The sequence below is a fragment of the Eleutherodactylus coqui genome, chromosome 5, assembly GCF_035609145.1.
Source record: "Eleutherodactylus coqui strain aEleCoq1 chromosome 5, aEleCoq1.hap1, whole genome shotgun sequence".
Taxonomy (NCBI): Eukaryota; Metazoa; Chordata; class Amphibia; order Anura; family Eleutherodactylidae; genus Eleutherodactylus; species Eleutherodactylus coqui.
In genome coordinates this window covers 98,687,984-98,712,281 of record NC_089841.1, presented here as the reverse complement: position 1 = coordinate 98,712,281, position 24,298 = coordinate 98,687,984, and the positions used below count along the sequence as shown (strand labels likewise).

The following is a 24,298-nucleotide window of genomic DNA, read 5'->3' as shown; positions in this document are numbered from 1 at the left end:
CCTCCTGTGAGCTATCTCCCGGCCGCGGCGGGCGGGCAGCCGCTTCCACGGAACAGCCAGTTGTTTAAAAATCCTTCTAGAACGGTTTCAAATCCCCCTTCCTCCCCCCCCAGCTCTGAGGAAAGTAGAAGAAGGAGGAGGAGGCTGAGGCAGCCTGTGTGCGCCCGTCCTGCCGGGGAGGAGGAGGGAGCAGCACAAGAGCGGAGGGAGGGGGAAGAGCCCGTCCATCAAACTGGTTGCTATAGCGAAGGGGCGGGGCCGGGCGCCGGGCAGGCCTATCAGGGTGGGCGCTGCTGGTGTCGCCATGGTGACGGGGTTGTTCCCGGGGAGGCTGTGATCGGTTGACAGGTGTGTGACAATCGGAGCTTTCTGCAAGCATGTACGCCAAAGGCAAGAGTAACAGCGTACCGTCCGACAGCCAGGCCAGGGAGAAGTAAGTGCGCCCAGCCCGGGGGGACGTGTGCGGGGGGCGGAGGGGGCGCCGGCCGGGGCTCACACAAACTTCTCCCCGTCGCAGCCGGTGCACCGGTGCGGGGAGGGGGGAAAGTAAGTTTGGGGCAGCAGAGAGGTGAGTGCGCTGCCTCCTCGCCATCCGCCCCCGTGCAGCTGCTGGTGGGTGCAGTGCCCACCTACCTACCGACCACCAGGCAGCCCGTCGCTCGGGCGCTGCAAAACTTTGTCGTGCAAAACATTTGCACAAATCGTGCGCTTCCCAGAACGCGCTGTGTGAGCGGGCGTCGGGCGACCGCGGGGTGCGCGCCCCGATCTGGGCTGCAGCACCAAACTTTCCCGGCTGCTGCATGTAGAGCGCCGTCGTCAGGTGCGACATCCCGGGGTGCACGACCGGGACCAGTCCCCTCCGGCTGCAGCCTGCCCGGAGCCGCCGCTTTGTTGTAGGACGTGCGATGCTTGGAGGGAAAGGAATCCTGACGGTGCGACATGATGAGCTGCAGCCCCATGTAACAACTTCCCAAGTCCCGGCCATGCGCCCATCATAGCAGGAGCCGCCGGACCTGGGGGAGCTGGGCTAGTGGGGGCAGCCGTGGGCTCCCCGTACTTGGGAATGGCTGCTTACAGGGAACAATAGACTGCATTCACAATTACCTTCAGCTTTACTACCCTTGTAATGCACTTGCTATCTGGGCAGTCAGTGCTTGTGTGTGGACTGTGTCAGAGCTCTGCGTGTCTGCAGATCTATATGGTGTGTAAAGCTATATATATGGGGGATATATATATATATATATATATATATATCTCCCCCATTCAAAGCAGATTTACTGTATTTTGTTTTTTATCCATTGGTCATTCCCTCCTAATGTTCCTGTCTGTTCTGACATTTCGATACTTTGTTTCATTTTTAGTTGCAGTTTGAAGAGGTTGTCCAAGTACACATTTGTCTTCTTCCTTTTTTAATGGAAGTGCATGCCATAAAATAACAAAAGAATAGACACTTAACTTTCTTCTCCCTTACCCCCCCCTCCCCCCCCCCCAGGAAGTAGCCGGACAGCTCCTGTGAATCTCCTGCTGTCAGCACTTGCCAGAAGCTAGGTGACATCTGCAGCCAATCAGAGGCTGCCGCGTCCCATTCCTGACATCATGGCGCCCAGGATGTTGGGCGCTGATGCTGCAATAATGGTCATCTGACTTCCTGACAGCACTGACAGCGGGAGATTCACCGGAGCTGCTTCCTGGGGAAAGGAGAGGGGTAAGCATTGATTCCTTAGTTATATTGTAGCATGTCCAACCATAATAAATACTAATAATCCTTATACTTGGGCTGCCTCTTTAAAGGGCACCTGTCACATCCCTACAGCACCATAAACTAAGTTATGAGCAGGGAGCCGGGCGCTGGATTTTTTTTTTTTCCATACCTGATTCCTGTAGCGCCCACCACTGCAGATCACAAACGGTACTGCATGTCAAACTTTTTCCCAGTGCCGCGCACGCGCCTCCCATAGATATGTATAGGAGAGTGCATGGGACACTGAAAAGAGCCAGATCTCCAGTAGCTGGCATCGCAGGAAGCGGTGAGTATGAAAAATTCCTCACCCTGCTCCCTGTCACCCTAACAGGACCATAACTTAGTTTATGGTGCTGCATGGAGGTAGCCGATTCCCTTTAACCTATTAGTGCCCATAGTAGTCAGTTGACAACTTTTGTTGTATTTGAGTTTTTTTAAAGTCGGTTCTCCGTGTTTCCATGATTGTCAAATGACAACTGCCTTCTAAAACATATTGGACAAGTAAAAAAAGAGCTATTTTATAATGTGCTTGCAACATATTTCACAATGCAAAACAAAAAGTTGTTTATTGTGGAGTGTTGCAGTGTTGGAGTGTTGTCAGTGTAGTGTAGTTTGGACCATGTGTGTATGTAAACAAGAATGCACATGCTGAATGTATCCAACCCTGAGATCCCTCCATGAGCGTGCCACAAAAGCTCATTTTGGTATAGTAACATAGCATGTTAGGCTGAAAAAAAAACCATGTCCATCTAGTTCAGGCTATTACACCCCCCACCACCCCGGTTCTCCTCCGGTGCTAGCTTTGGAAACCATCAGCAAGCATATGATTTGTTATAGGTAAGGTGACTACCATGACAGCTAGGCTCATTGCCTAATGCTGAGGAAGCCGTCCCTGTATATCACACTTTCCTACATCACAGAAGGATGGGATCTTGGAGCCGTGAGGAGAGGAAGCATTCCCTAATCTTGGGGATTGTTCTCCCTTGCCAATTGTGCTGATGTTTACTATTCTTCTGAGTCAAGATTTAGGGAAGAGATCTCCTAACCATGGTATACCAGGCTAAACACGTGACTATGTAGATATCAGACTAAGAGCATGGGGTGCTCTTCTATTAATAAAAAAGGAAAACTGATACACTATATGACCCCGATAGAGGGTCGGAGGTGGCGGTGCCCGAGTGCCTGACAAGGAGATTGAAAGACCACCATAGTGTGAGTCATGCCCTCCCCTTCAATTGAAAGGATGAACTCTGCTGCAGAGCCACTTCAAAATCTGCCCCAGTGTGTTAGTTTTTGTAAGTGTTTTTTTAATGACCAGAGCTATGAGGAGGCTTGAAGGCTCTAATGAACCAACAGACCCTTCACATAGCGGCGTGCAGAATATTCCGCCCGGTGTGATGGCACCCTAAAGCTTCCGTGTTAGGAATTCTATCTTCCATCTTCGAAATGAAAGCAGGAAAAATGGAACCCCTTGTCATACGGTTCTGTTCTATGATGGAACCAAATGACCCCCTTGACTAGAACTGGATCCATTCTGTTCCTGTCGCCCTTTCCAGCATTTTACCAGATGAACAAGTCCTGAGTGCGGGACTTTTCTGTCTGTCGCTTCATGCTGGATTAGTCCTGGAAGCTCTGAATGGAGTCTTTGGTGCAGATGCGAACAGAGGCTGAAACACATAAAAATATTTCATCCATAAACAGCAGCTTGCTGATTGTTTCCAGGTAGAAAGGAGAATTTATTTTTTCCCTACTGTGCTTAGCCTGGAAAATAGTAAATGCTACAAAAGATGTAATGTAGCGCTATGATGGGGAGGCTAGGATGCACACCTGCTATGTTACCAGTTAAGGCTTTTGTATGTTGCAGTAAATATAATCATGCTCACTAAGTATATGTTGTGCCTTAAGGAATCTTGAGAATTGCTGTTATAATGGGGTGTTGTATGGGATTAAAGCTAATCACTGGTGGTCCCAGCCGACAGCAACGCCTTTTCCTGTAACCCGCTTATCCTGTGGTGAAGGGGATGCTACGCCTATCACCAAAAAGGGGTTGATGCATGTTTCAGAGTCTCTTTGGGGGAGACGGCATTGAAGGTCCAGATGCTCTATAGGCTGTGGGGTTAATGGTAGCTGGAATGAATGGAAAACGATTCGCAAGAAAAATGTCAGTCTTCAGTAAGAAATGCAGTCTAGTCCCCTCCCTAGAGACCTGTGAGGCTGCATATGTATTTATTTGTGTAAGCAGTGTTGCTATCTACTTTATGTAGGCCTTCGGCTGTACAGTAAACATTGCTGTTAACTTTCCCTCCGGCTAATGATGGCGAGATGACTCTGCTTGTTCTGTCCAAATCTATACAGCAAAGCTAGTAATCGAGCTACAGAGTCTGAGCAATAATGGCTTATTGCATGTGTTCAAACATTTTTAAAAAAACTGTTAAGATTAAAACCTGGTTGATATAAAGTCCTCTTGTAATGAGACTTTCCCTCTATGCTGGATCAACGCATTCCGTTACTTCTGCATCTTTTTTAGATGCACTCCTGGCTTTTGTTTATAATCTGTGTTAAAGCTGCATGTGTGAATACAGTCATAAATAAGTAGTTTTAGGTAATATACCCAGGACTCGGAGAAAAACTCAGCGGTACTACGTGAAAACCACAAGCAAACTTTCTTTTATCGGCACACAGAACACCGCGGGGTTAGGGCATGTTGTGGTTTGAAATAACAGCAGTGTGGCCTAGAAAATGTGCAGCCTGTAACCTCCTTGTGTGATCTGGATTTATAAATCCCAGTGACTTCAGCTGCAGGTTTGTAGCTATGTTTTGTATGTATAGCAAACTGCAGCAGTGAAATGTCCCCAAACTGGACATAAGAGTATTATGCCATTGCCTCTTTCATAGTAATGATTTTTTTTTTATCAGGTTAGTGGGGTATGTGGACATAATGGGGGGGGGGGGGGGTCACCCGGGGGGGTCACCCCACTGAGACCCCTGATGTGAGTGGACAGCAGCTGACAAGCGGTGAATATCACCCTGGCGCACTCATGCATATATTACATGAACGGCCATTGGTCTGATTGACTTCATGTAATATCAAAAGGGGTCCTGGCCTACAGGGTCATCTGTTTAAAGAGGTCTTGGCACGGAACACAATCAGCGGGGATGGCTGCATGGCTCTTCACCTGCAGCCCTGCTGACTGTATCCCAGTTTTAGTTTTCCTCTCTTCGTCCGAGCAGGCTCTTTTTGGGTCCAGTTCTCAAACTTTCAAATGGGTGGCCCCCGCTATTTGCTCTTAACAGGTGAAGTTGGACTTGATTGATACGCTGATATCCATAGAGTCGGTGGAGAGGAACACCCAATTGACATTGAGAGTATCGGGAACCAGACCTTAGAAGAGCCTGTTCATGGGAAGGGAGGCAAGGAGGGGGAGGGGGTGGGGTGGACCCTGAGCTTGAGTCACCAAAGCTGGGGCTGTAGAATCACACAGCCAGCCCCGTTGTCTCTGTCCCGTGACAATTCTTTAAGAGGTTGCACCAAGATTGTAATTGACTCCCTATCCGCAGGATAGGAGATAAGTGTTCTGTGCGACTCCAACAGCTGGGACCCCTACTAATAACTGTGGTTCAGAGTCCAGTTCTTGGCCGTCTCCAGCAGTTCCATAGAAATGAATGGGGCAGCAGCATCCTCAACTGCTGCATGGGGGACCTAGGAAGTTCTGTTCCTGTGATCATAGAGGTCCTGGCAGTCGGACCCCTACCAATTTACTCATATCTGTATTTTATTGCATAAGCCAATATTATAAGCACTAGAGCCTATCTAAAGTGACCAAGAAACTGCAGGAATGTAGTTGGTACCCAGTTCTCTCTACATTTACTGCACATTTTCCAGCAGTTTGTAGTCGAGGCCTTATAAAGTAAAGTTGACTGGGTGGGGGGGGGGGGGGGGGGCGGCTGAGACCATCAATGGACGTCCTAATTCCTACATTTCCTCAGTGATTTTCATATGGCTTAATTTCTTCAAAAATCCACTGATGCATGAGTTTAAGTAAAAATTGCCCTAAAAGCAACATCTTAACCTATAGCGTACTTGCGATTCTGCAATTTCAAGGCAGGACGGTTTACACAAGCTCCTTCGTGTACGTGGGATATGCCCATAGGGGTTGTTCGCACATATCATGCAAATGTTTAAAACCAAAATGTGAAAATAAATTGGGATTAGAAGTGGTAACCAAACTCTTAATTTATGTTTGCTTTTACTAAAGGATATTGGCATATTTATTTGTGGCAGTTTTTTTTTTTAAAGTGACGACCGGAAGCGCAGCCATATTGCTTGTCGCTTTGCAATTTGCTTCTCAGCAACTGTTGTAAAAACGTGTTATTTTGTTATTGATGAAACATGCTGAGAAAATGATGGCTATAACCATAGGGGCTCTGTGTGCCGCCGTACACGCACCGCGCATATGGCTCTGCCTTGTGCATGAACCTTAAGTAAGACAGACTGATTATCAAACTTCAGCTTCTCCTGGAACTTTTGATATGCTTAATATTTTTAAAAAAAAATGTAATATATATAACAGGAATTCTAGGTTTATTTGGGTGGGGGTGGGGGTACCCTTCTTTGGACCAACATTTATTAACCAGAGTGGATAGTGACTACAGGATTATTTTGTGCTCTGGAGGACCCAGAACATCCATGCGTTACGTGAACGGCCAATTAATTTCAATGGTAACTGCTATGTAACTCCTTATTTCTCCAGTAGAGGTGCTGCTGGGAAGCTGAACACTTGCTTTAGAGTTCCTTTACAGCTGACTTCTAAGGTTCCAACAGACATTATCATAAGAGTCGGCCTAACAAAAAGCAATTGTCCTTTTTATATATGGGAAACTCTAACGTAACCTGCAGGTTGTTATGTTTGTATTAGTCTTGCTGGTTGTCCTATATATGCCTGGCTTGTCTTATGTGGATCATTATTTGGTATTCTTGAGCATGTAGTTGTTTGTTTCTGTGCATGAATGGAGAAAGTATAGGTTATGATCAATTGCCTTGGAGCATCTTTCTTCTGGTTCTCTGCATGGCGGTAGTATTTTGTTTGCTTTGTTACATGTTGTGTAGTTATGTATGTAGTACGCTACTGTATCTTCTCTAAAGAGATATATATCGCATCAAACTTTTAGCTTCCATCCAGTAGTGCTGATTACACTCTTCAGTCTACAGTGCAATTTGTAGTAGCACGTCAAGTCATTTGTCACTTGTCACCGTGAGCTGATGCAGGACTTGATCAGAGTCGGTGCACAACAAATATTATGTAATCTCCGTCCAGTTGACATTGCTTTAGAATTTAAAGGATATGTGACCATTTAAAGGGGAAAAATGGCAAAAACATTACACTGCGGAATACAGGCTGCACTAAACGGCAGCTATGATTAGCATTTTGTGCCTACTGGAAAGTAGTTGGGTTGCTGGTTAACCTGCAGCCTCGTTATCTGAATTGAATTATTAGTGAACGTATCAGAATGTAATAATCATAATATAATAATAAAGAAGACAAGCGGCCCAAGATAAAATAATGAATATTAAATATTGTTGTATAGAATGGCTTTCCATGTAACCTGTTGTGTGGACTACTGTACTTGGAACTTTCTAAGCTACTGCAGTCGGGACCCTGGGCAAAACTTATACACTTGCTTTGCCTTGAGCAGCACCCGAGGGGAGGATGCATGACATGGGGAGTCTCTTTTTTTTGTGTATTTCTGTTATTAAAATTGCTCCGTAATGATATGTAATTTGCTTCCAAATTGGAGCCTCAGTTAAAGGGAATGTATAGCTTTAAACTATTGACAGGATATTGGTGGGGGTCTACATTAACCCACACTATTCTACAATTTACTGGGCTGATTCACTCATGCAGACAGCTCTGTTCCTACTGCAGTGGTCTGGGTCTGGTTTGGAATTGCATATAAAAGTTCCCAATCACTTCAGTGTACTTTGTACTGGCTAAATAATACAGTTGAGCAGCAGGGGACCAGCTATCAATAATTTTAAAGCTGGACCCGACCCCCCCCCCCCCCCCCCCCCCCCCCCATTAAAACATACACATTAGATGAATGTTGGCCAAACCTGCTATTTGTAATGAGGCCGGCCAGCCTTTCAGCCCACAGCTATCTAGCGTTGGGGTTACTTTACATTGGATAGATGTTGGGCACATAAGCGCCCAACAATCGTTCCAACGACTATTTCTCCTAGTCGTTCTAGTGACTATCGCTCCTGTGCTTTCACACACAAGCAATAGTCGCTCAGTGAATGGAGGTGAAGCGTGCTGGAAATCTCTTCTGGCCACTCAAATCCATTCACGGAACAGGCAGTCAATCAAATATGAGCAACTGCCTGTTTACGTTGAGCAAGAACTGTCTCGCTAGTTACTTCCTTTTCGGTTAGCTGAAAGAAAGGGACTAGCAACTAATGAGCAATTTCTTGCGTAGTACCCTGTCCTTCCCATGTTTGCATGGAAGAACTATTGCTCAAAGTCCCCGGTTTGAATATTTTTTTCAGCTGGTGGTTGACGTGTGTGAAGCCACCCTTCTTCTCAGTTCAACCAACCATAATAGCTGTAGTAATCCATTTGTGGTGTACTGACTCAGAATTGCACAGAATCTCTCGTATTACTGTTAATGTGTGAAAAACAATTAATTTAGACTTGTGTTCTTCATTTTGCTTTGTGTCCACAGTTGGAAACCAAAACGATTAGCTTCGTAGATTTGCTCTGTTTGCCCAGTCTGCCCTCCGTTCACTTATTGTCCACAGAAGCTCAGACGTGGCATCCATCCTGGGCTAGACACTTGAATGGTAGCGCTTCCATCAGATGGACCATAGATAGTGTTTTCTGCTGAATTACCATGTGATCATACATCTTTCCTGTGCGTTGAGACGACCTAAAGTACTACAAATGGTGAACATAGAAATGGTGTGTTGATTAAATGACAGTGAGAAAGTGATATCAAGGTGTTACTACCTGCTGGAATCGCTACAGAACCGAGAGTCCCAATCGCTTTAAGCTGGAGCTACTTCTGGCTAGAACAGACGGTCTATAGGACCCCCACCTATTCGGGCACATTCGCCTCTGTGTGGCTCTTGCCTGGTACTCCTGCTTGCAGCTTTCTTGGAAAGATAGATGGATATACATTTCTGAATTCAAACTTCTGATAAGCTACTGTAGTAAATCTTGGCAGGCAGAGCTCTAACAAAGTATGGGGGATAGCAGAAGCAACATGCGCCTCTTGATGACTGTAGATTTCCAGCTATCTCGATGTAAGTAAGCTGCAGCAAAAGCTAAAGCCTTACCTTATGCAGGATTTACCTTTTAGGCATGCGACTTGTGCAGAGGGCATATCATTTGTCACTGCTGAAGAGGGCACCACTCATCCGGATGACCTGAACACTTGCACCCATAATTCCACACTCTGTGCCCAAACTTATGGAATGGCATTTGTGCTAGATCCAGCTACATTTATTGGTAAATTTATGAAGCAGTATTAGTTAGGCAACTATTTGGGCACTACTTGACACTGGCATCAATGTAATATACTGCACAAGGCACCATCCACCCTAAGGCTGGCTGCACATGGGCATATTTGCATTGTAGGCTCCAGGGCTGGCTTCCGCCTCCGGATTCCACAGCAAATACCGCTCAAAACATGCTATGGAAAAGCGCTTTTTTTCCTGCACACGAGCGGAAACCAATTGCAATTTTTCTGCTCGTGGGAGAAATCGCAGCATGCTCTATTTTTGAGCAGTATCCCTAAGGATGGCTTCCATTGAGGTCAATGGAAGTTGTCCGACCTGCGGCCCTTCCACAATGAACATTGTAGAAGCATAACAGGACCCGCCCTATTGCCTAGCGATGGTGCAGGAAAATTTGTACCGCACATGTCCGCCGGCGAGCCGTCTGGATCATCCGCAGTACAGAAAAGGCCGAGAACTGACAGGTACGCGGGGTCACCAGCTGGGCACAGGGTCCGATTCTGATGCAGGATCCTTCAACTGGAATCCTACCCAGTCATGTACAGCCGGCCTAAGGCCAGCTTTACCCCAATGCCATTTATAAGCTGTAACCTCCGGTGCCAAGTGTTACTGATTCTTTAGCATTCTTGGTAGAGGTGGCAGGAAATGGAGTCTCATCTGCACAAACTGCATGGAGTCCAGGTATAAGGTGGTCAACTAGTTTAATCAGCTCTGATACATGTTTCTGGACAGGGCCTTTGTTAAAATAAAAAAAATAAAAATAAAAAATTAAATTTTTTATATATATATATATATATATATATATATATATATCTATATACATACTCACTGTATGAAAATACAGGTTACATTTAATATTCAGGTTGAAAGACCTGGAAGAAGTAGGAACACGCAGGTCCCAGACAGAAATTTTAAGTTTAATTACTTATTAACATAAATAATACAAAGCAAATTGCAACTTTAAGTATAGAAGAGGTCATTACTTTCCTGCAATAATAATATTTTGGATTTAAGATAAAACAGAAAACAAGGTAATAAGGTAACCGATTGGCAATCGAAAAGATTCTGCCGCTGTTATGTGGTAAATGAGAAAGTTATCTGAATTCTTCAAACACGTTCAGGGTTTCACTTGTGGATGGATTTTTGGAAGCATTGGGGGAGTATGTGGAGGATGTATGATGTAGTAGAGTGCATGGGGTGACGTTCATGGACCCAAGCTTACCAAGGTTTCCAAATGCTTAAAAATGTGTCTTGTACCATTTCCCCAGTTTGCAATTTCTTCAAAGCGGCCCAGTTGTGAAACCCACTCTGCCCATTGAGACAGAGAAGGTGCCTCAGATCTGCGCCACATAAGCGGGATTAGGAGTTTAGCAGCAGAAATCAGGAAAGTTGGTGGGTTTCTGTTAGAGGGGTACAAATAGGCGGGCGGTTATCACAGGAGGATATTTACTAGGGATAATGGGATGTGAATTGAGCATATTTTGTTGATATGTTCTACTATTGGTGACCAATAAGGTGTAATCATCGGGCATTTCCACCAGATGTGTAGCAGAGAGCCGCTATTAGGGCCACAGCGCCAACAGCAGTCTGAGGTCGTAAGTTTTAATTCAAGATGTTTTCATTAACTTTTTCAGCAGTGGGGTAAGACATAGATGCATGTTATACTGTGATGGATACAATAGGATACTAGATCTTTAGCAAACATTCTTCAAGCATTGTGGTACATAGGTCTGGTTCTGAGGATTTAATTTTAGTTCATAAGAAACGTTTATAATATCCTGTTGCATCTTGGTAAAGGAAGAGTTTGGGGGAAAAGTTGGAAGCAAACCTTGTTGGCTTTATGAGTAATTTAAGGTTTGGTTCTTTAGCGTCTCTCTCCTCCTACATGGCTCCCTTAGCACCCCGAATTTTTGTGTAGTGGCTATACACGCAGGACTCCCCCAGGTCGTAGGTTTTAATTTAGCTAGGTGTCTTATACCATCTCGTAAGAAGTTTATAAGAATTTTCCTGGATTCGAACACCTCTACTAAATTCGTGGGAGTTGGTAAGTATTTTGACGGTATCTTCTCTGGAGAAGGTGGTCTTCAAGTCTCTCTCTCATTCCCTAAGGTTATGTGGTTACCGAGCCTTTTATTAGTAAGTGTACCGATTAATGCGGAACATGACCGCCGCTATTGAATGCATGCAAGACATTGAGTTCCTGCTGGTTCGGACTTGAAACGCGTTGTATCTGTGCCGATTAAACCGGTTGACCACGTTCTATCTAGCACTGATGATGCACTACCGTTCTGTGCTTCTGTTGCCTTTCTGATCATCCATTCTGTGACTTTCCCGGATAGACAGTGACGCAACTGTCTATATGGTATGTTGTGTGAAACACAACTACACAGCTAGCGAAATTAAACTTCACCCTAGCCCAGAGGCCTCTGAATGGCGTTCTGCTGCTCAAAGTAAGACAAAATTTGGATAAAGGCCACTTCAGACAATGTGCTTGCCGTTGATGGAATAAAAAATGAGGTGGCGCTGTAGCGGACCAGGTCTACTGTGACAGAGCTGTATGAGTGTTATATCTGAAGGATCTCCTCATCCTCAGCATGTTGTAGTGATTCAAGCTGGCTCGTTGCGTTCAGCGGTGGAAAACATGTTTTTTGCGAATGGAGAGCGCTGTTAAGAGAAGGACTTATCGTACACTTGTAGCGTGATTTTATGTAGCTGCAGCGCCACCTATTGGTAACTTTTTTACTCCAATTTTTATTCTCCTAAAGGTCGAGCACATCGTTTGAGGTAACCTGCGAATATGTAGGAAGCCGCAAACCATTAGTGTCCCCTCCACACCCCCACCTTTTTTCCTTAAATTCCATAGCTGGTTCTCAGTACACTTTCACTAATTGTGAGGTGTTCCATTTTGGGAAGGTTTTATTCTTCCCTCTAATGGGACCGGAGTCTCCGTTTCAATAAGTGGGTGAGACATGGCCTGAGCATGTCAGTACTGCAATATGTCTCAATCGGTTTGCCTTGTTGTAAGCGCCTGTTCCTAGTAATTCAGCTAATTTATGTGCCCCAGAAGCCGGGCTTCTCGATAAATAGTCCTGACAGGTTAATCATTACCAGTGGCAAATACTTGGAATATCCCCCTGAATAGAAGCCACACTTGGGTTTACTACTTGTGACTGACGCAGCTTGGCATGGAGTAACCTCAACAAGTTTGTTTCTAATATTCAGTCAGTGATGTGTCTGCTATAGATACAGGTTTATTAGCATCTGAAAAAAGGTTCTATAGTAACCTAAAGAAATAAATGGTGGTGGAGTCTTAGTTGTTACATTGTAATGAATGAGATTTTTCTCGATGCAGTCTTTATTTTACAGCCCTTGGGACCATAACCTTACAGGTCACTTGGATTGATGCTTGCAAATTGACTATGTACTTTGAGCTTCATTTATGAAAGCTTTGAGAAGAACATGAAGACTCTGTGAGGGTGCCCAAGACCACCAGGGATAATGATATTAATCACTTCTCTGTCCTAGACCCCGGGGATCCAGGATAACCTGGTTTCTAAGGATTAGTACAGTAATGTAGGATGTAAAGGCCCATTTAGACACAATGATTATCGCTCAAAAGATGTCCCCGCTTGTCTTCTGCATCCAGCTCTTCTCTGCTCGGAGCACCCGGCTGTTATGCAGCCGAGCGCTCCGTGCGGGGTATGGAGAGCAGAGCTGGACTGCTCAGCCTGTCATCAGGGAGCGGGATACAGCTGCAACAATAGTATCAGCTGTATCCCGCTGTGAATCCCTGATGAGGCTCATCGTTGTCTTTCAGAACAACGAGAAGAGACGGTTTAACGAAAACTGCACGGTTAGTGCAGATATATACAACGATTATCACTCAAAAGACTGCTTTTGAGCGATAATCGTTTTCTAAATGGGCCTTAAGGCATATGTTTATCTAGTTCAGCCTATTACCCTCCTCCCCGTTCCTTCCCTCCAATGTTGATCCAGGGGAAGGCAAAAAACCTCAATTGGTTAGAAGCCAGTTTTCCCCATTTAAGGGAAAATATTCCCTTTTGACTCCAATCTGACAATCAGATTAATCCCTGGATCACCAGCCCTTCTGAGTTAATGATTCTAACATATAATATTGTATCGCCCAAGAAAGGCATCCAGGCCCCTCTTAAACTTTTTTATCAAGTTTGCCATCACCACGTCCTCAGGCAGAGAGTTCCATAGTCTCATTGCTCTTACAGTAAAGAACCCCCTTCTATGTCGGTGTAAAAACCTTCTTTCCTCTAGAAGTAGAGCATGCCCCCTTATTATGGTCACAGTCCTGGGTATAAATGGAGCATGGAGATCTCTATATTCTCCCCTGATGTATTTATGCATAGTTATTAGGTCACCCTTCAGCTGTCTTTTTTTCTAAAGTGAATAACTCCAATTTTGATAACCTCTCTGGGTATTGTAGTCCACCCATTCCATTTATTACCTCAGTCCACCTGTGTACCCTCTCAAGCTCAGATATGTCCTTCTAGAGTACCGGTGCCCAAAACTGTCCACAATATTCCATGTGTGGTCTGACCAGTGACTTGTAAAGGGGGACCAGGGACTTAAATGACTGTCCAGTAGTTACAAAAGCGTAGCATGCTCGTTGCTAAGAACCCTTGACTATGATCCACAGTACAGAATTGTACCAAGCAGCGGTAATTCTTGCTCTGGCAGACCCATGCCTTCTCTATATAGAGCTGATCACTGCCATGAAACCATTCATTACAGAAAGGGTTTTCTATGGTGGCAGCTGCATAGAAGGGATTGTCTAAAGTTAGGAAAAAAAAGTGTGCCCGGAACAGAGTTGCAATACCAAACCTAGTCCATAGACAAGAGCGGCGCTGTGTAACCTCCAGTTGTGGTAGGAGCTCTGTTATGTAGAACCGCAGAGGGTCCGGACGTTGTGGCTCTAATATACTGCTTTTATCATGGCCGCGTGAAAGTGGTCTTTGTGCTGGCACATGTTAGTGTAGCTTTTAAGTCGTGCAAAATGCAGCTGGCTTATTAGGGGGCTTAGATTTGATATAGCAATTACTGCAGAAAATCCATTTCATGCATGCCAACCCTTTCAGATGGATGGGAGGAACGCAGAAATTTCTGTAACCAATGTGCCGTGTGTGAATGGACCCTTAAAGCCTGCGGACTTGTACTGAGGGGACATGGCCATATTCTCTACAGAAGCATTCTCATCACTCATAGACTTTTCTGGAAACATACGGTAACATTGGTGAATGCTGTTTGCCAATATCATGTACAAGAAGTAAAACTCCACCCAGATTTCCCGTTGCCATGGAAACACTCTATGTGGGAAAGAGTTATTTCCGATGGTAACTCTTGCCTGTTTTAACCCCTGAAAATGCTGATCGTTGCCTGTGAAGTCTAATCAAGAAACCGGTTCTAATTTTATCTCCTGTGACACCACATTGGCACATGTATTTCCAGTCCTACAAATTCCTAATTTTGACCCTCCCACTCCACCCCTTTAACCGCACTGTAAAGGCACCACCCTGGTACCTCATATGGCCTTGCTGGTTTTCAGCTTTTTGCTCCTAGGGAGATAATAATAGCTGCTGTGCAAACTCCGTAGTTTCCGTCATGGATATGGATGCCGAGAGAAGAGTAGAAGTAACACTTGGCAATATGACAGAGAGAAGAAACCACACTCGTCACATTAAAGGGGTTTTCTCTCTTTTTATGCAAATAAGGCTAAACCTTCATAGAATGAAAAGTTACGTGATGCACTTGATGCTTTTATTCTGCAGCGTCTCAAGATATCTGCTTGCAGTCAATGAAGAACGTCCGAGGAATAATTACTTATCATCATGTAATCTGGTTCACAAGGATCCACAGCTTGTTCCCAGAGAAGTCTGATTTTAGGGGGGTCTCACATGAGCGGATTCCATGATCGCCGCCCACCCAGGATAGAATTGTTCGCAGGATGGGGGGCAGATATGGATTTTTGTATACTAGTATGGATTTTATAGCGTTTTAACTGCGGAATGCGTTATTCAGCACAACTATGGCGTTTTTTTTTTTCGTTTTTTTTTTTTTCTCTTTCCATGTGAAAGGTCCTTTAGGCTAACTTCACGTGGTTGAGCTCAATATCGGGCCATGAATCCTGCTCCTATATTGCGCTTGATATGCATATGCAAGCCCTGAGGATGCGAGGCGCTTTCATAGTAAACCCACTGACATCCCTTTTGGGGTGCAGGGATCCTCCGGTGCCGTTGTCACTGCCTCTGCAGAGAATTGCGGAGTTCTCCCATTGCTTTGAAAACAATGGGTCTGCAATGCGAGAACATGCAGAAAGATAGACTATGCCATGATTTTGTTTCCAACTTGGCATCGCGTCTCGGTGCCATGCAGGAAAACGTATGGTGATGTGGAATTGAAAATGGCATAAACCTGCCTGCAATTCTGCATCCAAATTTGCAGTTAGACCTGTTAGATTTTGGCATGAAGTGACATACGGATTCGGGTACATCCTGCGTCCTAATTCGGCCCGTGTAATGGGTCCCTAACAAGCAAGGGGGACTTGGATCAACTGGCCAGGTTCACCACTGCATTACTGACCAGCAGTAACTAACGCTGACCGGTGTATACAGTGCATCTGTTTAAGGGCTCCTGCACACTAGTGTCTTTCTCCTACTGTTTTTTTCACCCGTGTGTGCGTGCGTTATGTTTTTTTGTTTTGTTTTTTTAACCTGAAAATCAATAGGGCTTTGTAATGTTAAAATTGCATTGCACGAAAATCACCATGCGTTTTTAATATTAGAAAGTCCTATTGGCTTTCGTGTTAAATGCAGCAATGTCGCATTAAAAAAAACACTGTGCGAAAACCATATTCTTTTTGGTACATTTTTGTTACAAAATTCCAGTTTTAGAAAACAGAGTCAACTAAACTGACTAATGGGGAAATAAAATGGCCATTCTTGACATGTCTGGTCCAGGGATCGTCTATGGATATGACTGGCTTACAGAGCCCTTTCACACCTCATCGGTTACGTGGCTTGGTTTAGTTTTATGTTTTTGTGATCTACTATAGCTGTTTAAATCCAGCGTTTCCTTTGCTTCCCCAGTTGCATTTTGATCTCCCGGTTGGTACATCCCTCCTAACCTGGCCGCTCCTCTCATCGCTTTCGGTTTCCTTTCTGCATTTCCCTTTATGTGTATGCATGCTGTCTTCCTTTATTCTGAGTTTATACAACTATGTTCCTACTTAATTGATGGTGTCCTAAGACTGGCTCTCCTATAGATGGATGCATTTTGTCAAACACTATATAGCCCCCTTATTAGAAACGTCCATCTAGCGGCGCTTGGACCTTCTTTGGTCTTCAGAACTGCAGCAATTCATAGTGGCAGAGAGTCCACTAGATGTTGTGCCTCGAAACCATTCCTTCACCTCCACCCGTCTGACCAGTTCACCCCTTACAGGAAGGTTTCTTCAAGTTATGTTGCTTGCACCAAATTCTGACCCTCCCATCAATATAGTACAAAAGAAATCTGGATTGGTCTGAGCAGACAATGTATCTCCACTGCTCAGTCATCCAATTTCTGCACGCTTTTCCCCACTGAAATCTCACCTGCCTGTTTCTCTGTAACAATGGCACTCAAAGTGGTTGTCCTCTGATCTAAGAAACAGCGAGTTGTGTGTTCGCACATGTAAGTTGGAGCACTGGTGTTGTATACGGCTGTAATTTGTTCAATTGTGCTCCAGCTATTGGTCAGAACGATTCTTGGCATCCCCCTCTGACCCCTTTTGTTGACAAAGTTGTGTATTCTTTTGCTGGATCACGCCATTCTCTGTATACTCTCCACACCACTGCATAAAACTACCCTGCAAGGTTGGAGTCTATGAAAGAAATCGTGGCCGCGACAAGTCTAGCTCTATTCCTGCCTCATTTGAAGTCCCTTCTTTGATCTTCTCTTTCTAATGTGGATTTACACTCAAATTGATCCACGGGAAATTTTGTTCCTTTGCTTTTATTCTGCACTTCGGGGTCACTGGACCAATTTTCATGCAGAGTCGCTCCCATCGGGAAAGGGCATCTGTCTCTAATAAAGTGTCCGTCAGTGCATGTACAACCTGTTATTTTATTATGATGTGTTGCATAATATTTGGGAAATGTCTATGCTAATTAAAAATTCTTTACCCAATTATTCTGGTGACATGTTTATTGTAATAATTGTATGTAATCATCATTTTATATAATAACAATGTAGGGAGACCTCTGAATATCCTATGTGCTTCACATCAGCGTTTCGGGATTCTGTTTTCCTGCTTCGTTCGGAAAACGCCCCCGCCAAATGGTCGGCACTGTTCCGTTCCCCCAGAACCAGAACCAGAACCCCACTGACTATAATTGGGTTTATTTGATTTCCAGCCAGCAGTCCGGCATTTTGCTGGAATTTACTGGATGAAATGGCGCAGCTGCTATCCAAATGAATGTATTCTATTTCCGATTAATTTCGGTTCAGAAATCGGAAGGAACAATTGTTTGTGTGAATATACCCTTGTGGCATTAGTGGTATCAGAATTGCTGTTGTGGATTTTCTTGCATACTTGTACACCTATTGTGTTGCCTTAAGGCTGGTCCGCACGGGGCTGATTTGCAGCAGAGCGCCTCCGAACCTGCACCATTTGGGATAGATTTTGTAGCGGGTTTTATCGAGTGCTTCTGTGTGGAATTCCCCCGCTTGCTGAGGGGAACTGAACTCCGCAGTGATAAAATTTGGAATGCTGCAGAATTGAATCCCACACCATGTCCATTTCGGCACGGCTTTGGTGCGGATTCCTTCCCCAGCTTGTGGATGAGCTTTTCAAAATCCCTTTGCTACTGTAAATGCCATGCAATTTCCATGCAGACGGTCCGTACGGAAATTCTGTGGCCCATCTGGACCCCTGCTACTTAGGCCTAGTACACCAGATGGGAGTGAGCACTGCAATGTGGCCTATAAATTTAAAGGCTTCTGTCATTGTCAAAATTGTATATACATTTTTATGTTTCTTCTCGTTTCCGTTAATATTCTTCTCGCCAGTTCATATATATACAAGATTTTATAGCCTGTTCACAAAAATGCAACATTTAAGAAATTTTAAAAGCTGCATTAGTATCTTGAGACTCCATTATTGTCATCATCCGATTTTATTTATAGAGCTCCAATGTATTAGGCAGCAATTTGCCGAGAATTTCCTCGCTCGCAACTGTCTCTGACCCATTGGAGCTCACGATCTGATTTACAGAACTTGTACTGAACGCAGTGTCTGTATAAGAGAGACTGTGTTGTAATAGAATAAATTGAGATAATATATATACACGTGTGTGCGTGTATAAATAAACATAGTATGTGTATATATAATACTTGAGTTTTTATTTTATTTTTTTTCCCTGAAGCGTGAGATGAACAGAATTGTTAGACAGCATGGAGATTGTTAAGCCCTTCCTGCCACAGGTATCGCTCACATTTTACTGCTAATTGCCAGGCTGCACCTGGGTTTGCAGCTTGATACTATTGCAAGTCCAGGTGCAGCCCAGCAATTAACGTTAAACCACAAACGTTAGCAGCGGCAGGTAATGATTGTGTGCTCGCACCTTTGTATGAATTGTGTATTACTTTAACAGATCACTGGCATAATTTACTCTGTAATCCTTAACGATCTGATTAATTTTCGGGTTGTTCGCTACAGCATCTATTTAAGCGAAAATGGATGATTCCAGGTGATCAGTTGTTCCGCGGATTACAGGGTGATTAAAAAAAAAAGTGGTGAAAAGTAAAAGCTAATATATTCCTACAGGAAGTGACATACAACATCCAGAATGACATGAGGAGATGAAGAACTCTTCAAGTTTATAATGCACCTTGCAGATGTTTGATGTGGGCGCCATTGGTGATAATTGACGACCTAAAACAACGCACCTCCACTGCAGTGCAATCCATAACAGGATCTGCCAGAATGCGTCCGGGTAGAGTTGGATCACCAATTTGACATTTTCTGAGTCACCAATTGTGTGCACATCGAACGTCTGAAAGGTGCAATACAAACTTGAAGAGTTCTTCTATTTTCCTATCATTATGGTCATTGTATGTCAATTCAGATATGCTTTACTTTTGCTCCATTCTTTTTGAATTCTCCCCCCCTCCCCCCTTTTTTATTTTTTTTATTTTACTGCTTCAAGTTTTTATTTTTATAAGTCCACGATGGTAAACACTTGTAGATGTAATGTTTTAGATAACGATCACCCAAGATATTCCATGCTTCAAATTAACTTTTCCATGACTGCAATACGCCTTTTTGCTGAGTTCAATAATGGGCTTTAAACCTATACATGTATCTTTTTAAGACTGATTACAGACAGCCAGGAATGAAGAAACCTCAGATTCTGTCAGTTTAACTCCTTACATGCCACAATCTATTGATTTTTGCAGCATGTAAGCAGATAACACGGGGAGAGGGTTCTTTCTATCACCCGTTGGCGCCCTGCAGTGCAATCACAAGGTACCAATGTGTTTTCATGGCAGCCAGAAACCTGACAAAGGTCTGCTATGTAACTTGGCCTATTAGACGCCGCCTCACACAGAGTCTAATATGCTGCTCTCATTGGCTCTGCAGAATGCAGTACATAAGTAATGCAGTGTACTGTCCTAGCGATCGAACGATCATTTTCAAGTCCCCTTCAGAGACCAAAAGATGGTGTCAAAAATAGTTCAATGAACATTGTAAATGGATAAAATACAAAAGACTTTTTAGAAAAAGCAACCCATGCTGTGGGTATTACCATGTTCATGACCCAGACAATGAAAACGTTTTAATTTTTCACGCACTGTGAATGCCATAAAAATCTTAAAAAGGAATATCAGAATTTTTTCTTTTGACTGCCTCCCAAATACAAAAATCACATGAAGCTCAAACTCTTCCCACAGAAAACAAGACCTTGCATAGCTCCGTTGCTGAATAGAAAAAAAAAAAAAGATGCGGCGAATACAGATTCAGAGGTTTTTTTTTTTTTCTTCTAAAAATCTTTCTTTTTTTTTATTTTTTTTTTTTGTGCAAAATTTGATTTAAAAAAAAAAGAGAAATAAAAAATCTAAACTTGGTTTCGAAGTAATTGTACTGATCCACATAAAGCCATCATGTTTTGACCGAATGGTGAACACGAAGAACAAAAACAATGGCGGAATTTTTTTTTATTTATTTTTTTTAATAACGGTCTTCCCGAAGAAATGTAATTAGTTATTCAATACATTATATGTACCCAGAGTGGTGCTATTAAAAAAAAAAATACAGCTAGTCCCACAAAATAAAAAATAAAAAAAATGCCCTCCTACGACTATGTCTACAAGTTATGAATCTTGCAGTGTGACAATGAAAATCACTTGGTCCCTAAGGCACAAAGTAATTCGAAGTCCCGTGTTTCCCACAATGTAAGTGATCTTGCAGTAAGAAATCTCTCTATCATTTTGTATCCCTCTCCTGAAGGAAGATTAAATGTTTAGTAGCGTCTAGCTTTTAGGATTGGCTCATTGGCGTACTTTCACTTTAGTGTATTACAATTCTTCCCTATTGATAACTTCTGAACTACAAATGGAACATATCGGCAAAAATTTCCAAAATTATTCTGTCACCATTATTTTGGATATAATTTTATTTTTTTTCACACAACTTTCACTCTTTCCTATAAAAGTACTAGAAAGATAAACATTGGCTGAATGCCTACAGTCGTCAGGGCATGCTGGGAGTTGTAGTTTCACAGAACAGAGAGAGCCACAGGTTGGAAACCATTTCTTTAAGCATTGGGCCTCATTTATTAAAAAAAAAAAAACAGCGGTAAAACTCTGGGAGAAGATTTATGAAACTGTCCAGAAGTAAACCCGTCTTTGTCCATACCAACCAATTGGTGCGCAGCTTTTATTTCTCATAGTGCTGTGGTAAAGTAATAGCTGCTCTGTGATTTGGTTATGATGGGCGACAAAGACCATTTTTCTTCGAGACCATTTCATAAATCTGCTGCAGTCGGTATTGCCCATAACAACCAATCACAGTGCAGCATCCATTTCTCAACAGCAGTTTTAGAAATGAAAACCGAGCTCTGATTGGTTGCTGTGGGCAATAGACTGTTTTCATAAACGAGGCCGAGTGTCTGCAGACAGTAACAATACTCCCAACTTAAACGGGTTGTCCCGCAGAAGCAAGTGGGGTTCAGCACTTCTGTTTGGCCATATTAATGCACTTTGTAATATACATCGTGCATTAAATATTGGCCATACAGAAGTTATTCACTTACCCCCTCCGGTGCTGGCGTCCCCGTCTCCATGGCGACGAGCAAACTGCTTCTCTGGTCGCACGAACAGTCGGGCTTGCGCAGACAGGAATCCCCTTCTGTAAGTTCCTTTCTCACGAGCTGCATCCTGGCTCCTCCCCCTTCTCAGCATCATTGCGTAGCTCCGCCCCATCACATGGTGCCGATCAGCCAATGAGGTGGCGGGAATCGGCAATAGAGCTCAGACAGCTGAAGAACATCCACAGTGCACCATGGGAGAAGACCCGCAGTGCACCATGGGACAAAAATGGGGTGCACCTTGGGAAAGGACCGGCGGCCATCTTGAAAGAAGAATTTTTATAAGTTCATGAAACGAGCTAATGGTGAGTAGAAACGCTCTTTAAAAACGCTTTCCACGGGTAGTGTAGTATGTTTGCTTTAGAAGGGGGACTGGGAAGAGAAAAAAATTACATTTCTGCCGCGGGACAACCCCTTTAAAGCTTACTTTTGCCACCTGCAAAAAATTCTATACGTTGAAACTAGTACACTTTCCATAGTTGTTTGCAGTCCTCCTATTTGAACGATCCTTTTCCGTATAAAATGGCGCTGCGGTCTTTCATATCCGCCTGTAAACAGTTTTCCTTCTATGTTTTAATCTTATTTGCTTTCACTTTCCATTTAATCTGGATGTAAACGGAAACCTCTCATAGTATTACTTGGGTCTAAATTTTAAAGGCCTCCATCTGTTGTTCTTCATTCTCCTATTCTGATGTGTTGACTTTCATAATCTATTTACCTCATGTACGAAATTTAAAAAAAAAAATTCTCGCTTCCATTGCTAAGAAATGTCCAACCGTTCTGTAATGACACACTAACAAAAATACGCCCCCCCCCTTCCCTTCATTGTTATCTGTACGACTTGGAGGCAGGAATCTTTAGGATAAATTTCACTCCATTCTGCTTTAATTTTAGACTTTCAGCCTCGAAAAGAAGGAACAGGGAAAAACAAAAATTTCAACTTGTTGGCCCAGTTTTGTGACTAAATACAATTTTCAGGGCAGATCTTCCGCAGACTACAGCTTGACCCTCACGGCGCTTGTCAAACAGGCAGATAATGACCTCCTGCTACCACGACAGTCGCCGGAACAAGAAGCCGATGCATGTTTATCTCCTGAGGAACGGCCTCTAGGTTAGGGAATTGCGAGCGCTTGTGTATGCCGTGTCGTCCTGTTAAGCTGTTTCTACACAGAGAACGTTTCATTTCCTTACCGACAAATGGGAACAGCGAGAGGCCAATATGAAGTGGGTTTTATTCTAAGCACTGGCAAACACAAAAGAGCAAATGTACACTGAGAAACCTCTAGAAACATTTCTCTTCTCAGGACTCTGCTCCTGGTACATGATGATCACATCTTTCACCATCAAGGGGATATTGAGCGTTGGCTAACTTTTTTTATGTTTTTCATATATGCATATCATTTCTCCTTCCAGGAAGAAAGAGAACCTATTTCTCTAGTGCTACCTATTAGAAATTAGCTACCCTAAGGGTCCATGGCAAGAACCTGGGCTTCAGGAGGCTTCCGCATTAGATTATGGACATCCTTTGTGCCTTTCAGAGTTTAGGCAGGAGATTATACCGCTTTTCTGATCATCTTTGAGATGGTTCAGTTGAGAGGTCAAGTCCTCGAACTATTGCCTGCTCTTGCTGGGATCAGATTTCGCTGCTCCTCAGGGTATTGCGGTGCACATGTGACTGGGGTTATAAAAGCTGGGGTCAAGGCTGGTGACTGGCATTGTTACCAGTCTTGACCCAGAGCTGTGAAAATAGAACTTCCCCCTCCCTTCTTTCCCTGTGATGTTTAAGTGCCATGGCCTTTTGATTAAAGCTGGGGTAAAGTCGTTCCTTTGATAGATGGACTGTCTTTTGTAACTTATGGGAGTCGGAGTCTATGGTTGGACTCTTCATTATTTTCAACAAAGTTTATGCTTTTAAAGTTAAATTTGATGTTTTGAGCTTTTTAATTAAGAACTCTGTGGCCATTTAGTTCCACCAACTCTGTGCCCGTGTAATTTCTTAATAAAGGGCTTCACGTAGGTATATTTTGTTGTAAGTTTTGAATATATCGTAAAGCAGGCTCCATAGATTAGTTGGCCATCTACCGGTATGTGGTTTTGTCGGTATTGAATGAAACCCATGAACACTTGAAGCGGAGAACATACTGTTACTGATCTGCTAAGATATGAAGCCAAAGCATAGTAGTCATTGGTACAAATCAGTGCCATTACTAGAGATGTCAGTTGACTTTCAATGGAGTTAGACTTTGCCAATGTATAAACGATGCTAACAAACATTGTAGTAAGAAGTGTGTTCCATCTGATGACTCTTCTGCCGTTGGAGCTGCATGTTTCCTCATCTCTGGCATTGTTCTGCTTCTGTCATTGCCCTGTATAGTAACTCATGGCTTTGGTTCATGAGCGGAAGTCTAACCCTAGTGATCTCTTTGCGGATGCTATGTAAATCATCAACTGACAAATAGGGGACGAAGTACTTTGAAGTCTCCCAGAGGAAGAGGAAGCTGATGGGATTATCAGTCATCCATCAACTTCCCCTATATCTGACCACTCTTTCTTTACTGTGTCTACCAGTAACTTGTTGTCTGCTAAAGCTAAATTGCTCATGTTTGATGAATGTTAGAAGTTCAGATGTTGATCTTGCTGTGTATAATTAACATCCTTCTGAATGTTGCG

General features: G+C 43.6%; 1 protein-coding gene across 2 annotated transcripts in view; it reads left to right on the top strand.

Moving 5' to 3' along the window:
- Positions 1-295: 295 nt before the first annotated feature.
- SSBP2 (single stranded DNA binding protein 2) overlaps positions 296-24,298 on the top strand; it is a 182,069-nt gene continuing 158,066 nt past the window's right edge. For both annotated transcript variants that reach the window (XM_066602954.1, XM_066602953.1), the window contains exon 1: positions 296-433. In XM_066602954.1, the coding sequence (XP_066459051.1) occupies positions 378-433 (56 nt within the window). In that variant the 5' untranslated portion in view covers positions 296-377. The remainder of the gene's footprint in view (positions 434-24,298) is intronic.